At 37.6% G+C, this 16470-nt stretch overlaps 1 protein-coding gene across 1 annotated transcript in view; it reads right to left on the bottom strand.

Moving 5' to 3' along the window:
* LOC133636393 (thrombospondin type-1 domain-containing protein 7A-like) overlaps positions 1-16470 on the bottom strand; it is a 162426-nt gene that overhangs the window by 32007 nt on the left and 113949 nt on the right. The window contains 5 exon segments of the mRNA XM_062030385.1: positions 2445-2590; positions 7138-7255; positions 7313-7428; positions 7502-7643; positions 15051-15204. Of these exon segments, the coding sequence (XP_061886369.1) occupies positions 2445-2590; positions 7138-7255; positions 7313-7428; positions 7502-7643; positions 15051-15204 (676 nt within the window).

Genomic DNA, 16470 nt, shown 5'->3' with positions numbered 1-16470 from the left:
AAGCAAAGTAAAAAAAAAAAAGAATTTATTCAAACAAGTGAAGACCAAGTCTTTAAAATATTTTCTTGGATTTTCAAATTCTATTTGAGTTTTGTCTCTCTTAGAATTAAAAATGTCGGGCAAAGCGAGACCAGCTTGCTAGTAAATAAATAACATTTAAAAAATAGAGGCAGCTCACTGGTAAGTGCTGCTATTTGAGCTATTTTTAGAACAGGCCAGCGGGCTACTCATCTGGTCCTTACGGGCTACCTGGTGCCCGCAGGCACCGCGTTGGTGACCCCTGATATACATTATATATCAATATAAATCAATACAGTCTGCAGGGATACAGTCCGTAATGCCTGGTTCACACCAACGGCACTTGCCGCGCTTTAAAGCGGCGAGCAAAGCGCCGTCATTTTTGTCCATTTTTCCACGAATATCCCGATCTCCGAAGTAATGTTATGCTTTGATACGCTCTGATACGAATTAGTTGCCGCTTTGGGGGGACAAATTACCGTTCCTCACGATTTGATGCCGCCTTGATACGCTTTAAATCATGCTTTGATACATTTTATTAGGTTTTATTGAACTTTGATGCGATCCTGACGCTTTAAATCAGGCTCTGACACGATTATCAAGCTCTGTTGTGCATTGGAATTAATGTGTCATGAACATTATGAACATTAATTTGTAATAATGCCTTTGAAATGTGATATTGTTATGTAATTATGTGCAATTTGGAAGATGCTGTGATTATTATTTTGTGAATTTGATGAAGAAATTGCGTGCGCACACATAATGTAATAAAAAAGAGAAATATGATAAACAAATAAGTAAAAAAAAAAGTGAAAAACTCAGTATACTAAGTTTTCCCCACATTTTTTTAGATGTATCTATTTATTTGATTTCTCTTTTTGTTTTATTATATACAAGATAAAAAACATAATGTAATAAAAAAGAGAAATATGATAAACAAATAAGTAAAAAAAAAAGTGAAAAACTCAGTATACTAAGTTTTCCCCACATTTTTTTAGATTTATCTATTTTTTGATTTCTGTTTTTGTTTTATTATATACAAGATAAAACACATAATATAATAAAAAAGAGAAATATGATAAACAAATAAGTTAAAAAGAAATGTGAAAAACTCAGTATACTAAGTTTTCCCCACATTTTTTTAGATTGATCTATTTATTTGATTTCTCTTTTCGTTTTATTATATACAGGATAAAACACATGATGTAATAAAAAAGAGAAATATGATAAACAAATAAGTAAAAAAAAAAGTGAAAAACTCAGTATACTAAGTTTTCCCCACATGTTTTTAGATTTATCTACTTATTTGATTTCTCTTTTTGTTTTATTATATACAAGATAAAACACATAATGTAATAAAAAAGACAAATGTGATAAACAAATAAGTTAAAAAGAAATGTGAAAAACTCAGTATACTAAGTTTTCCCCACATTTTTTTAGATTTATCTATTTATTTGATTTCTCTTTTTGTTTTATTATATACAGGATAAAACACATAATGTAATAAAAAAGAGAAATATGATAAACAAGTTAAAAAAAAAATGTAAAAAACTCAGTATACTGTTTTCCACCCATTTTTTATATTCATTAATTTTTTCAATTTCTCTTTTTTTTCTCGTTATATTATGTTTATTATTTATTATGTTTTATATTCATTTATTTTTTCAATTCCTCTTCTTTTTTCATTATATTATGTTTATTATTTATTATTTATTATGTTTTATATTGATTTATTCTTTCAATTTCTCTTTTTTTCCCCGTTATATTATGTTTATTATTTATTATGTTTTATATTCATTTGTTTTTTCACTGTCTCTTCTTTTTTCGTTATATTATGTGTATTATTTATTATTTATTATGGTTGATATTCATTTATTTTTTTAAATGTATCTTCTTTTTTCGTTATATTATGTTTATTATTTATTATGTTTAATATCTTCATTTCTTTTATTTCTTTGTCATCTTAATAAATATCTATCTTTCATTTCTTATGCTAGTTGACAATAATAAAAGGCATTTATTTTATTTTTTATATTCAATGTCACTAGTCAATATCACAGTCACTTCCTATTTGTAGTTGTAGACTGGGGTCCGCGCTTTGAACCAAGATCTGTTAAGCTTTCCTACGCTTTGAGTCAAGCTTTGTCAGGCTTCCTGTAGCGGTTAAAACATTTTTTGTATTTTTTTTTACTACCCCCCCCCCCGGTCCGTGGGACAAATTTTCAAGCAAGTACAAAAAAGTTGGGCACCACTGATTTACACAACGTGACAACTTCAAAGTCTCATTAAGTTTTTGTCATTCATTATTTGAGACACTTTGCATGTAGACTCGTCTACAGAATTCACTACTTTTCTTGGTAGCGACCCTGGTCACGTGACCTCCCAAAGCGTCCCCCACCAGAGAAGAGGAGAAGTGACTGACTGACCTCGGACTTGCAGTCGGACCAGGGACCGTATCTCCAGGTGTAGCAGGGCTTCACCAGGCAGGGCTTCCACTGCTCCATCTGGGACGGACACGGCCTGCCGTCTCCTTGGGGAGCCTGGATGACAGTCCTCCGCCTCCACAGCTTCCCTAACCGACCCACAGGAAGACAATGATGGGTGTTGACCAGTGAAAGCTGCTATTGATGCCAAGGTCCATCCCAGACCCTGCAGCAAACTTTGAGTTCCTATTTCCTGGAATATTTACCGTATTTCCTTGAATTGCCGCCGGGAATATAGTATTCGTCTGCCTAGAATTACAGCAAACTCGTTTCGCAAAATAATTAGCGCATGCTTGGCACTTCCGCCGGGTCAAATATGAGTCATTAAATGACTCCCGCCTCCTGGTGGTAGAGGGCGCTAGTGATCCTTCTTGCGACTTCCAGTACTGCAGAAGACCGGTGCTGCAGAAGAAGACAACCGGCAGCAAGCCTGAGCAGCGATCGTTTGCTTGCACTTTTAACATGGAGGATTACATATCTAAAATAAAACAGTTTTCTAAACTGGACTTTCAATCGAAGCAGGAGGTAATAATTAAAGGAATATCTCCAGAGACTTTTAAAACTGAAGAAAGATAAGGAAGACTGCATTTGATCAGAAGCAGCTGCAGATGGACGTCATTTATAAGTAAAGGTAAGACCATAATAATGTTTTTTTTAGTAAATGTGCTTTTCATGATAAGGTAAGCGCTGGAGTGAGAAGATGTTTTAAAATAATTAGCGCATGCTTGCCCATCCCGCATGCTTTTGGTAAGCGCAGGAGTGAGAAGAGGTTTTAAATTAATTAGCGCCCCGGCGGCTATTCAAGGAAATACGGTAACTTCAAATCGGCTCCCATTGAACAAAGCGCCTCAGGGAAAGGAAGTGAGAACGCCAATTAGCTGTTGTCTCTAAGGAAATGGGAAGAACAAGCGAGCACACCACGCAATTATCCACACCTTTAATAATCTATCAACTGCATATTGGCTTCATGTCTTCAGTCTGCGTGCAGAATTGTTCCCAAGCTTGTTGACATGCGCCACTAAGACAACAACATTGGACGAGGAGCTGATCGATAATTGCTCCAACGACGGAGAACCGTTTATTTGTTGCTACGTCTGGCCTCGGTAACCATGGTAACTCTCCCAGGCCGCCCTGAGGGCTTTACACCATACAAGCGTCTTAATTCTCTGAATTTATTTACTGGAAAAAACAGCTGCCACTTCTTGTGTTGGGCACACAATCTACATCACATGCAGTTCATTTCCTGTAAAACTCATTTCAAAATAAGTTACAAATCCAATATTTATGGCACATATCCAATAATTATGGTAACAATCCGATAATTATGGTACAAATTATTCGAGGACATCCATCCATCAACTCTAATTATGGTAAAACTCAGAAAATGATTGTAAAACTCCAATTATGATGGTAAAACTGATTATTATAATGCAAATCTGATAAGATTTGAATGAGATAGTTATGGTAGTAATCCAAAATTATTGTATCGAATGAGATAGTTATGGGTTAAAACTGATAAGGTACAACTCTAATAAGTACAATACAGTATCAATATTTAAGGTATAAATGTACAAAAGCCAAAAGCAGTGAAGTTGTCACGTTGTGTAAATGGTAAATAAAAAGAGAATACAATGATTTGCAAATCCTTTTCAACTTCAGTGTTTCCCACACATTCATTTATTTGTGGCGGCCCGCCACGAAAGAATTACGTCCGCCACAAATATTTTTTTTTTATTTTTTTTTTGTCCTGTCCAGCTTCTCAGGCAAATCATATAGTTCAGTGGTCCCCGACCTTTTTGTAGCTGCGGACCGGTAAATGCTTGAAAATTTGTCCCACGGACCGGTGGGGGGGGAGGGGGGGGTGTATTTATTTTTTTTAATTATTATTATTTATTTTTTTTCCATAAAGAAATACAAGCATGTGTGCTTGCGGACTGTATACCTGCATACTGTATTGATCTATATTGATATATACTGTATATATTGTGTTTTTTATGTTGATTTAATAAAAAAATTAAAAATAAAAAAATATATTTTTTTTTTTTTTTTTTTTCTTGTGCGGCCCGGTGGTTGGGGACCACTGATATAGCAGATGTAGATGCCCATATAGGCTGTTCAGATTTACTTTACAAAAGAGAAGTGTAGGATACTTCTCTTGTTGCCTTATTTGTATTTGACCACTACTGTTTTCTGTTTATTTGTTACTGACTGTGGCAGGACACCTCTGCCTCTGTTTCACTTTATGTTGCTGGTAAATAATATGGTTGTAGTAGTAGGCTAAAGTTCAATGATTTAGTATGCACTAATTAAAGGGGCAGAGCTTTAAGAGACAATTTTAGCTTTTATATTTTATAAGATATATTTTTTGTAAGAACCACAATTAATAAATATATTTCAGTGAATAACTTATTGTTCAAATCTGTATATAAATATGTACATAAAGTGTTGTAATTATATTGTAAAATGGATGGATGGATGGACGTTTAAAACAAAACTGTTATTATTAATTAGTAAGTATACATTTTTTGAGCCTTTTTAGAGAAAATCATATCATTGTAGTAAATTATGCAAATTACTCGATGTGGTGACCACGCCCATAGCCACGCCCCCACCGCCACAGGTATCTTGGCAGTTTATGGGAAACGCTGAACTTATATTCAATTGAATAGACTGCAAAGACAAGATATTTCATGTTCACACTGAGAAACTTTAAATATTATGTCACGAAGCGAAGAGGAAGCAGGACCTGACTCCCCTCCCGGGGACATCTTCTTTGAACTGTTTTACGACCTTTTCTTTGAACCGACCTTTTCTTTGAACTGTTTTGTAATCAAAGGTCGATGGCTGTTTACGACCCCCCTCCCTTATATTCAATTGAATAGACCGCAAAGACAAGATATTTCATGTTCACACTGAGAAACTTTAAATATTATGTCACGAAGCGAAGAGGAAGCAGGACCTGACTCCCCTCCCGGGGACATCTTCTTTGAACTGTTTTACGACCTTTTCTTTGAACCGACCTTTTCTTTGAACTGTTTTGTAATCAAAGGTCGATGGCTGTTTACGACCCCCCTCCCTTATATTCAATTGAATAGACCGCAAAGACAAGATATTTCATGTTCACACTGAGAAACTTTAAATATTATGTCACGAAGCGAAGAGGAAGCAGGACCTGACTCCCCTCCCGGGGACATCTTCTTTGAACTGTTTTACGACCTTTTCTTTGAACCGACCTTTTCTTTGAACTGTTTTGTAATCAAAGGTCGATGGCTGTTTACGACCCCCCTCCCTTATATTCAATTGAATAGACCGCCAAGACAAGATATTTCATGTTCACACTGAGAAACTTTAAATATTATGTCACGAAGCGAAGAGGAAGCAGGACCTGACTCCCCTCCCGGGGACATCTTTTAACTGTTTTACGACCTTTTCTTTGAACCGACCTTTTCTTTGAACTGTTTTGTAATCAAAGGTCGATGGCTGTTTACGACCCCCCTCCCCTATATTCAATTGAATAGACCGCAAAGACAAGATATTTCATGTTCACACTGAGAAACTTTAAATATTATGTCCCGAAGCGAAGAGGAAGCAGGACCTGACTCCCCTCCCGGGGACATCTTCTTTGAACTGTTTTACGACCTTTTCTTTGAACCGACCTTTTCTTTGAACTGTTTTGTAATCAAAGGTCGATGGCTGTTTACGACCCCCCTCCCTTATATTCAATTGAATAGACCGCAAAGACAAGATATTTCATGTTCACACTGAGAAACTTTAAATATTATGTCACGAAGCGAAGAGGAAGCAGGACCTGACTCCCCTCCCGGGGACATCTTCTTTGAACTGTTTTACGACCTTTTCTTTGAACCGACCTTTTCTTTGAACTGTTTTGTAATCAAAGGTCGATGGCTGTTTACGACCCCCCTCCCTTATATTCAATTGAATAGACCGCAAAGACAAGATATTTCATGTTCACACTGAGAAACTTTAAATATTATGTCACGAAGCGAAGAGGAAGCAGGACCTTACTCCCTTTCAGGGACATCTTCTTTGAACTGTTTTACGACCTTTTCTGTGAACCGACCTTTTCTTTGAACTGTTTTGTAATCAAAGGTCGATGGCTGTTTACGACCCCCGTCCCTTATATTCAATTGAATAGACCGCAAAGACAAGATATTTCATGTTCACACTGAGAAACTTTAAATATTATGTCACGAAGCGAAGAGGAAGCAGGACCTGACTCCCCTCCCGGGGACATCTTCTTTGAACTGTTTTACGACCTTTTCTTTGAACCGACCTTTTCTTTGAACTGTTTTGTAATCAAAGGTCGATGGCTGTTTATGACCCCCCTCCCTTAGAAACAGCTGTTGCCATGTAACCAGGGAAAGTCCAAATAAAAGAGGAGGCGTACAATCTCCCGTCAGAGCGCGGTGGAGACTGTGCAAGAGTACAGCACAGACGTTTCTCCTCAATTGAGCCAAATTTAATTCGGTCTCTGTTCAATTCCTTGCTTCTTGTCTTGTTTAATAAATGTCATCGGTGTTTGAACCTGACAATTAGATCTGGGGATCTGAGTCTTTTCGAACGAAGCGATAAATGCGACTATTTTTCTGTGGAATGAAAGTAGCGCCAGGACTACCTTGCAGTCCGCACTTGTGGGTACATTGGGACCACGGCGCCCACTCAGACAGCTGGCAGTTGACAGGACATTCGACGACACAGGAAGCATTCATCTGCCACTTCCTCTCCAGGCCGAGCTGAAAGACAAAACGTTGTCGTCATTTTTCAGGAGGCCAGCAACAAGTCCGACTCACCTCGTTACAAAACGTCAGGTCGACAGATTTGCCGTCACTTCGCACGCAGTCCAGCATGCGCGTCTTGATGCCGTTTCCACACACGGCTCGGTCACTCAGTTGACACGTACTCCAGTCTGCGCACAATAAAAGCATGTCAAGCGGGTGGGAGTCGTGACCACGTTGTGGACCAAAGTCTTGGAGGCTCACCGGTGATGTTGTAGGAGTAGTGGAAGCAGTTGCTGTTGAGTTTGCAGGATTCTGTCTGGCTGCTGGGAGGACATTCCTGTCGCTGTCCGGGCTGACGGAGAAGATACGCCTTCCTCTCACGGGTACGGTTCACGTTGCACGGCTGGAGGACGACATCGTTAATGATTTGATGCTGGAGAGCAGGAGTGCTCACACGTTTTCAGCAGGCGAGCTACTTTGCGAAATGACCAAGTCGAGGTGATCTACCTCAGGGGTCACCAACCTTTTTGAAAGCAAGAGCTACTTCTTGGGTAGTGATTAATGCGAAGGGCTACCAGTTTGATACACACTTAAATAAATTGCCAGAAAAAGCCAATTTGCTCAATTTACCTTTAACTCTATGTTATTATTAATTATATAATGATATTTACACTTAATTGAACGTTTTAAAAGAGGAGAAAACACGAAAAAAATGACAATTATATTTTGAAACATAGTTTATCTTCAATTTCGACTCTTTAAAATTCAAAATTCAACCGAAAAAAAGAAGAGAAAAACTAGCTAATTCGAATCTTTTTAAAAAAAAATGTAAAAATAATTTATGGAACATCATTAGTAATTTTTCCTGGTTAAGATTAATTTTAGAATTTTGATGACATGTTTTAAATAGGTTAAAATCCAATCTACACTTTGTTAGAATATATAACAAATTGGACCAAGCTATATTTCTAACAAAGACAAATCATTATTTCTTCTAGATTTTCCAGAAGAAAAATTTTAAAAGAAATTCAAAAGACTTTGAAATAAGATTTAAATTTGATTCTACAGATTTTCTAAATTTGCCAGAATAATTTTTTTGAATTTTAATCAAAATAAGTTTGAAGAAATATTTCACAAATATTCTTCGTCGAAAAAACAGAAGCTAAAATGAAGAATTAAATTAAAATGTATTTATTATTCTTTACAATAAAAAAAAAAAATGTACTTGAACATTGATTTAAATTGTCAGGAAAGAAGAGGAAGGAATTTAAAAGGTAAAAAAGGTATATGTGTTTAAAAATCCTAAAATCATTTTTAAGGTTGTATTTTTTCTCTAAAATTGTCTTTCTGAAAGTTATAAAAAGCAAAGTAAAAAAATTAATGAATTTATTTGAACAAGTGAAGACCAAGTCTTTAAAATATTTTCTTGGATTTTCAAATTCTATTTGAGTTTTGTCTCTCTTAGAATTAAAAATGTAGAGCAAAGCAAGACCAACTTGCTAGTAAATAAATAGAATTTAAAAAATAGAGGCAGCGCACTGGTAAGTGCTGCTATTTGAGCTATTTTTAGAACAGGCCAGCGGGCTACTCATCTGGTCCTTACGGGCTACCAGGTGCCCGCGGGCACCACGTTGGTGACCCCTGATCTACCTCATCATATGCAGTCGTGGTCATACACTTGTAAAGAACATCATGTCATGGCTGTCTTCAGTTTCTACAACTCTTATTTTTTTGTGATGTAGTGATTGGAGCACATACTTGTCGGTCACAAAAAAACATTCATGAAGTTTGCTTCTTTTATGAATTAATTATGGGTCTACTGAAAATGTGAGCAAATATAGGCAGGCCAGTCTAGTACCCGCACTCTTTTTACTATGAAGCCACGCTGTTGTAAAACGTGGCTTGGCGTCGTCTTGCTGAAATAAGCAGGGGCGCCCATGATAACGTTGCTCGGACGGCAACATATGTGACCTGTGCTGGCAAAATGAGTCGGAATACGCACAGGCTAATTTTGAGCTACAGGCAAATAAGTGAAAAAAATGTATCTTGGTTGAAATTGAGATTTTCACAAAAATGAGTCCATAAAGCCACAATCTAGCGATCCCAATCATCGAAATAGCAAGAAAACATCTTAAATCACCTTTATTTGAAGGTTTTGTACGAGGTATGTCTTCAGAAATTAGTCCTTTGTGTTAAAATTCCTTGAGAAAATGAAGTGTTTTCAACGCTCATTCGCGGCAATAAGGGGGAATCCCCCTAGCCCAGGGGACGGCAACCCAAAATGTTGAAAGAGCCATATTGGACCAAAAATTAAGCGGCAAAAAATTAAAAGCCATATTACATGTGTCATGAGATATACATTTAATTAAGAGGACTTAAAGGAAACTAAATGACCTCAAATATACCTACAAATGAGGCATAATGATGCAATATGTACATATAGCTAGCCTAAATAGCATGTTAGCATCGATTAGCTTGCAGTCATGCAGTGACCAAATATGTCCTATTAGCACTCCACACAAGTCAATAACATCAACAAAACTCACCTTTGTGCACTCATGCACAACGTTAAAAGTGTGGTGGACAAAATGAGACAGAAAAAGAAGTGGCATAAAACACGTCCTAGGAAGCCGGAGAAAGTTATACATGTAAACAAACCATACGGTGAGTTCATGACCGCCAAAATTAGTAGGACAAAACGGCGCTCGCCAAATACTCGAATCAGTGAAGCATGTTTAATATAAACAGTGTGATTTATAACAATTAGGGAGGTTTGTGTCATGTTTGTCCTCCTACAGAAACCATATTAAAACAGAAAAATAGATTTTTTTCCCCTCATCTTTTTCCATTCTTCATACATTTTTTAAAAATCTCCAGAGAGCCACTAGGGCGGCGCTAAAGACTAGAGCCGCGGTTTGCCGACCACCGCCCTAGCCATATTTGGTATCATTGTGATGCCAAGTTGACCTACTTTCTAAAAATGAGCATGGAATTCCCAATGACGCCATTCTGAACCAGTATAGTTCGAGTTTTTAAACGTGTCCCGACGTAAACAAAACCGGCTTGTTGCTAAGCGGTCGCTGTGAGGCGTACCCTAGGGATGTGCGTATCGATCCTGTGGTATCGATATATCGATACTCACACGCTACTCATTTGGCATCACTTTTCTGAAAAAAGTATCGATATAAACCAAAAAACGGCGTGTGGGGGGTGCAAGCATCACTTTCAGATGTTTTTGATGACTTACTTAAGTTACTATGTGCTGGGACAGCCCTGTACCTGGCCGAGTATAGAGCTGGCCCAGTCACGTGACAGGAGACAGCGAATGAGCGTGGTCAACGTGCAACACACACACAGCCAGCCGACAGCGATGCAGCCAGGCATATCCAGTGTTGTCCAATTGTTGACTTAAAACAGGCCTTTTTTTTTGTTTTTTTTTAGTAATGTTTACTGAATATTTTTGTTTAAATGATTATCCTAAATTCAAATAATTTCCACACAGGGGAATTCACTGTTCGTTGAAAATTGCTTGAGTATTTAAAACAAGATAAGAAAGAGATACAATTTGGAGATTCTTCATCTTTGCATTACAGTTTGTTTGTTTTTTCCAAGAAAATCTTGAATATATGATTGAATGTGATTTTGGTTTTAATCTGTGACATGATTTCTTACATTTCGAAATCATTAGCCTATTTCATATTTCATTAATTGCTAATTATATCACAAACTTTAAAAAATAACTGCAGCTTCTTGCAATTCGGATTTGACTGTTAATTGGAAAGCCCTAATATTTAATTATTATTATATATAATATATAGTTATTATATATAATATTTAATTTATTTTTCATATTTATGTTATTTATTTTAATTTTACTTTTATTATATATTGACCATAATAAATGTGGTATAAATGGTCTGTATTTGTCTTGTGATTTGTCTTAAATAATAACAATAGTAATAATATTTTTGACTGACAAAAAATTGCCAATGAGAAATTATTGGTATCGGTATCGGTATCGATGAAAATGCAAGAAAAAGTATGGTATCGCCCATCCCTAGCGTACCCTCATTGGTTGAATCACCCCGCGCGGTGAATTGTGGTATCATTGCAGCGCCCTGATGAAAAACAACACACAGTAATTTGAGCGGAATATTTGGTGAAAAAAGGTGATTTTGGAACATTAAATTATTATTTTTGTGGATAAGTTAGACTGTTTTACATTCCGTAATGGATTTAGAAGGTGGAGAGGGTACACAGGTGGTTGCAAGTGTGCTAAATTCACTGGCGAATCTTCTTAGTGCTGCTGGTCAGGAATATTACGGACAGCTGACAAACTGACCAGTGAACAAAAAAACTGTGACATAACAGTGTCGTTTTCAATAGAGTTGAATATATATTTTTCCTTTAGACATGGGATTTGACTTTAATTGTACCAATTTTGGTGTTGCTACAAGGACTTTTAAGGTATGGTTGCTATTGAGTTTTGTTTTGGAACATTCTTATTCTGGAACAGTCAACTTTAAGCTGGTTTTTCTCAAAACGGACCCTCAAACTTGGTCGACTTCAATCGGATGTAACTCGGTCGTTTTCTGTCCGATTCCAACAAACCATATATCATTTTGAAGGTCTTTAGATGGAGAATGTGTCAATAACAATAACTCCGTTTTTAAAATGTCCTCATTGTGACTCATTTTGCCAGCACAGGTCACATATGTTGTTATATTTCCGTATCGATTAGCACATCTCTACTTCCGGCTTCTGACCCCTTCCTAGGAGGACTTTGACTCCATTTTGTGCGAGTGATGTTCTCACATTGCAGTGCGAAAAGGAACCAGTGTAAAAAATGCAAAGGAAATTTATCGCGAAAAACTCATTATACGTCGGTTTTCTCTGATCTCGGTGCAAAACAGGCTCTTCTATCCGTCATCGTCCTTCATGTTCCGGACAAAGTAATGAAGCAAACTGGTGAGCATCCACAGACTGTGGATGCTTTTAAAAAAAGGCTTAAAGGCCTACTGAAAGCCACTACTAGCGACCACGCAGTCTGATAGTTTATACATCAATGATGAAATCTTAACATTGCAACACATGCCAATACGGCCGGGTTAACTTATAAAGTGACATTTAAAATTTCCCGGGAAATATCCGGCTGAAACGTCGCGGTATGATGACGTATGCGCGTGACGTAGTTAGTTTAACGGAAGTTATGGTACCCCGTAGAATCCTATACAAAAAGCTCTGTTTTCATTTCATAATTCCACAGTATTCTGGACATCTTTTGCAATTTGTTTAATGAACAATGAAGGCTGCAAAGAAGACAGTTGTAGGTGGGATCGGTGTATTAGCAGCGGACTACAGCAACACAACCAGGAGGACTTTGTTGGAGAGCAGACGCGCTAGCCGCCGACCTCACCTTGACTTATTACGTCTCCGGGCCGCCAAACGCATCGGGTGAAGTCCTTCATCCTTCCGCCGATCGCTGGAACGCAGGTGAGCACGGGTGTTGATGAGCAGATGAGGGCTGGCTGGCGTAGGTGGAGAGCTAATGTTTTTAGCATAGCTCTGTGCGGTCCGGTTGCTAAGTTGCTAAGTTAGCTTCAATGGTGTCGTTAGCACAGCATTGTTAACCTTCGCCAGCCTGGAAAGCATTAACCGTGTAGTTACATGTCCACGGTTTAATAGTATTGTTGATTTTCTATCTATACTTCCAGTCAGGGGTTTATTTTTTTTGTTTCTATTTGCAGTTAAAGCACGATGCTATCACGTTAGCTCGTAGCTAAAGCATTTCGCCGATGTATTGTCGTGGAGATAAAAGGCACTGAATGTCCATTTCGCGTTCTCGACTCTCATTTTCAAGAGGATATAGTATCCCAGGTGGTTTAAAATACAAATCCGTGATCCACAATAGAAAAAGGAGAGAGTGTGGAATCCAATGAGCCAGCTTGTACCTAAGTTACGGTCAGAGCGGAAAAAAATATGTATTTCACTGCATTCTAGTCCGTCACTCTAACGTTCCTCGTCCACGAATCTTTCATCCTCGCTCAAATTAATGGGGTAATGGTCCGAATTGCTCTAGCTGCGTTGAAAACAATAGGAAAATATGAGGGAGTGAACAACTGACAACGTCACACTACTTCCGGTAGGGGCAAGGTTTTTTTTTATCAGAGACCAAAAGTTGCGAACTTTATTGACGTTGTTCTATACTAAATCCTTTCAGCAAAAATATGGCAATATCGCAAAATGATCAAGTATGACACATAGAATGGATCTGCTATCCCCGTTTAAATAAAACAATTTCATTTCAGTAGGCCTTTAAAAGCCCTTCTTTTTTAAAAAAAGCCTTTTTTTAGATATGTGCATACTCGCTATAACTATTTGGCTGTTCTAGTTTTTATTTTTATTTATGTCTTTATTATCTTTTTTTATTTATTGAATTTTTTTGTTAAAGGCCTACTGAAATGAGATGTTCTTATTTAAACGGGGATAGCAGATCCATTCTATGTGTCATACTTGATCATTTCGCGATATTGCCATATTTTTGCTGAAAGGATTTAGTAGAGAACATCGACGATAAAGTTCGCAACTTTTGCTCGCTGATTAAAAAAAGCCTTGCCTGTACCGGAAGTAGCGTGACATCACAGGTTGTGGAGCTCCTCACATCTGCACGTTGTTTACAATCATGGCCGCCAGCAGCGAGAGCGATTCGGACCGAGAAAGCGACGATTTCCCCATTAATTTGAGCGAGGATGAAAGATTCGTGGATGAGGAAAGTGAGAGTGAAGGATTAGAGGGCAGTGGAAGCGATTCAGATAGGGAAGATGCTGTGAGAGGCGGGGGTGACCTGATATTCAGCTGGGAATGACTACAACAGTAAATAAACACAAGACATATATATACTCTATTAGCCACAACACAACCAGGCTTATATTTAATATGCCACAAATGAATCCGCATAACAAACACCTCCCCCCTCCCGTCCATATAACCCGCCAGTACAAATCAAACACCCGCACAACACACTCAATCCCACAGCCCAAAGTACCGTTCACCTCCGCAAAGTTCATACAGCACATATATTTCCCCAAAGTTACGTACGTGACATGCACATAGCGGCACGCACGTACGGGCAAGCGATCAAATGTTTGGAAGCCAGAGCTGCGTACTCACGGTAGCGCGTATCCAACTCAAAGTCCTCCTGGTAAGAGTCTCTGTTGTCCCAGTTCTCCACAAGCATGCGTATCCAACTCAAAGTCCTCCTGGTAAGAGTCTCTGTTGTCCCAGTTCTCCACAGGCCAATGGTAAAGCTCGACTGTCATCTTTCGGGAATGTAAACAATGAAACACCGGCTACGTGTTTGTGTTGCTGCAGCCGGCCGCTAATACACCGCTTCCCACCTACAGCTGTCTTCTTTGCAGTCTCCATTGTTCATTAAACAAATTGCAAAAGATTCACCAACACAGATGTCCAGAATACTGTGGAATTATGCGATGAAAACAGACGACTTAATAGCTGGCCACAATGCTGTCCGCTACAATCCGTGACGTCACACGCAAACGTCATCATACCGAGACGTTTTCAGCAGGATATTCCGCGGGAAATTTTAAATTGCACTTTACTAATCTAACCCGGCCGTATTGGCATGTGTTGCAATGTTAAGATTTCATCATTGATATATAAACTATCAGACTGCGTGGTCGCTAGTAGTGGCTTTCAGTAGGCCTTCAATACACTGTAGCACTTTGAGATTGTTTACTCAATATAAAGTGCTTTATACAAATAAAATCTATTATTATTATTAAGTTCTTACCAGTGGACACGGACTCCAGAGTCCCCAGTCTGACAACACGCAGTCCTCCGGACAAGGCAAGCGACTGTTCCGAGCACCCATAGGCATCTCCTCGGGGTCACACAGGTAGTCCTCCACCTGCTCCGAGGGCCCATCGATGGTGTTCAGCATACACCTGCGATACACACTTCTATCAGTACGCTCCAGTCGTATGAGTGCAATATGTATGATATCATTTTGGGGTTTTTTGGTAGTGTTTTACTTTTGAAGCTGTTGGTAAAAATAGCAGCTGGTTGAATCAGCTTTGTGCTCTTTTAATGTTTCCACCTTATGTTGGAGCACTTCCCCCATTGTGGGATGAATAAATGTATTGTTATTTTCCTCCACTGCCGCTGGGCGCTGAGTCATCAGCACAGCAAACGTCAGCTGATCGGCTTCCATTCAGAGGGGTAAAGCTCCACTTCCGTGTTTAGGTTGCAGTTTAGCGCATTGATGCCACAAACTGTGTTACCATCATGCCTGAATTGTAACAAATGTTTAGAAATGTAATCTGTGATATTTCTTTGTAAATTGCAAGGATACAAAAGCTGCCTGATAGTGATGTGTGGATTGATACTGAAATACCGATACTGCCGATACCAGATCTTTATGCTCTGATATCCATCCTCCAATTAAAATATCGATACTTTTGGTACTTTAGTTCCGGGGCTCAAAACTTTTTCTACAAAGGGCCGTGAACTGAATAGGTCAAAGTATGTGGAGGCCATAATATTTGTTTATTAAAATAAAATAAAATAAAAGGCTTAAAAACGGATATTGGGCCAGCTATGTATTATTATTGACTAAATATATTATTAAATATTAGAAAGTTTTTCTCATTACATATTTCTTTTTTTTTTTTCTACAGTTTTTTCGCATGTAATAATTGAATAATAATAATACAAATAATAATATAATGCTGTTTTATAAATATTGATGTTCAGTTACACATTTAACAGTGTTTATTATGGTATAATATATATTTATATATATATGGTCAGGAAAAAACACAGAGGCTATTTCATCCCTACAAGCTCTTCACAAGTGCAGGGAAACCAGCGAAACAGGCTTGTAGGGATGAAATAGCCTCTGTGTTTTTTCCTGACCTAATGTATACCGCGCTAACCCCGGTATTGAGCACTGTATAACGGATAAACCACATAAACCTCGACACATATATATATATATATATATATATATATATATATATATATATATATATATATATATATATATATAAATATATATATATATATATATATATATATACATATACATACATACATATGCATATATACACACATATATACATACATACATATACATATATACACACATATATACATATATATATATACACATATATACATATATATATATATATATATATATATACATATAT

The sequence above is a fragment of the Entelurus aequoreus genome, linkage group LG20 (genome assembly GCF_033978785.1).
Source record: "Entelurus aequoreus isolate RoL-2023_Sb linkage group LG20, RoL_Eaeq_v1.1, whole genome shotgun sequence".
NCBI classification, from domain to species: Eukaryota; Metazoa; Chordata; class Actinopteri; order Syngnathiformes; family Syngnathidae; genus Entelurus; species Entelurus aequoreus.
Note: the sequence above shows the minus strand (reverse complement) of the source record. Positions and strands in the feature narration are given on the sequence as shown.